We start from the raw sequence: 1,835 nt of genomic DNA on the forward strand, positions 1-1,835 counted from the left end.
TAATGATGATGATGATGACGATGATGGTGATGATAACAGTGCCGTGAATGAAATTTGTTTCCATGATTTATTGCGGGAGATTAAATCGGATGTCATGATTATGATGATGATGATGGTGATGATGGTGATGATAATGGTGATGATGATGATGGTGGTGATGATAATGGTGATGATGATGATGATGGTGATTTGTTTACTCATTTATTTGTCTTGCAGGACCCGGATGCCGAATACAAGCCTGGCTCGTCCAATCACAACGCGATTTCTTCGTCGGCCAATCAGCAATCAGCTGACAACACCAGCACTTCCGGTTACAACAACAATGGCGGTGGGGGTGGGGGATTCCAACTGACGTCATCAACAAATTCTGGCGGGGGCATCGTTTCGTCATTGAGTCATCACTTATTGCTTGACTTCGGTCGGTTATGTCGATATTTATAGTCTTTTTGTTTTTTATAATCTTTCGTTCTTTAATTTTTTTCCTAAATTACCCAACCAATCAACATTCTGTTCGCCACTGAACCACCAGCCAATCAAAAATCGATTTTCCACGTGCAAAACCAACCAATCACAATCGATCACCCACACAAACAACCGACCAATCAGGCTCATCCTCGCAGACGAACGACCAATCAAATTCCACTCCGGATCAGCCTCCACCCTCCCTAACTTCGACCAATCCGAAAGAAAGATTAGGCAGCCTACAATTCAGCTTAAAATACGATCACCAACAATCGGTTCTTACTCTGAGAATCATAAAAGCTGTTGAACTGGCTGCAAAGGATTTCAGTGGGACAAGTGATCCGTATGTTAAGGTAGATGGATTTTGTCACGAACATAATTACAATAAATTATGTTAATTATGAATAAAAAGAATTATGAATATGAATTAATTACAATTTGAATAAAAAGGTTTTACTGCTGTGGATGAAAATCGGGAGTTATTTATTATAAAATAAGGGGCTGGATCCAAAAATTCAAACACTCTACATAATGTCACACACACACACACACACACACGCACGCACACACACACACGCACACACGCACGCACGCACAAACTCCAGGTAATGTTATTGCCAGATAAGAAGAACAAACTGACGACAAATATAAAGAGGAGAAATTTGAATCCGCGTTGGAATGAAGTATTCGCGTTTGAAGGTCTGTTTGTGTGGTGTATGTGTATGTGTGTTTGTTTGTGTGTTTGTGTGTGTGTGTGTTTATTTGTTTGTTTGTGTGTGTGTGTTAATAATGTGTGAATATAGTTGGTTTGATATGTGCGTGTGTTTGCGTGTGTTTGTGTATTTGTATGTATGATTGTGTCTTTGTTTGTATATTTGTTTGTATGTGTGTGTGTGTTTGTTTGTATATTTGTTTGTATGTTTGTCTGCTGTAAGAAGTAAATACACTGGAAAGATTGTTGGTCTAATGTTTGTTTGTAGTTTTACATTTGCACTGTTTGTCATTCATTAGTAATCATTAGTACTTACAATTGCAATGGTGATGACGATGTGGCTGTTGCAGCGGCAGCTGCTGCTGCTACTACAGCTGCCACTGCTGCTACTACAGCTGCCACTGCTGCTGCAAATGATGATAATAATGATTGGAAGGATAGTAGTAGTGTTGTTGATGATGATGATGATGATTATTATTATGATGATGATGATGATGATGATGACGACTACAATCATCACCGCCACATTACGCAATGAAAGAGTTACTAACATGGCGTTCATTATTGATCTGACTGAAAAATAAACACGTGCTCCATCATCATCACCATCATCGTCATCATCGTCATTATCATCATCATCATCGTCCTTATCATCACTATC

General features: G+C 39.1%; 1 protein-coding gene across 1 annotated transcript in view; it reads left to right on the forward strand.

The window, feature by feature from the left end:
* Positions 1-686: 686 nt before the first annotated feature.
* The window catches only part of Syt7c (synaptotagmin 7c), a gene marked incomplete at both ends in the record, with an annotated part of 12,906 nt that continues 11,757 nt past the window's right edge, over positions 687-1,835 (forward strand). Inside the window, 2 exons of the mRNA XM_009031572.1 lie at positions 687-815; positions 1,068-1,161. Of these exons, the coding sequence (XP_009029820.1) occupies positions 687-815; positions 1,068-1,161 (223 nt within the window). The remainder of the gene's footprint in view (positions 816-1,067; positions 1,162-1,835) is intronic.

Source organism: Helobdella robusta (genome assembly GCF_000326865.2).
Source record: "Helobdella robusta unplaced genomic scaffold HELROscaffold_76, whole genome shotgun sequence".
NCBI lineage: Eukaryota > Metazoa > Annelida > Clitellata > Rhynchobdellida > Glossiphoniidae > Helobdella > Helobdella robusta.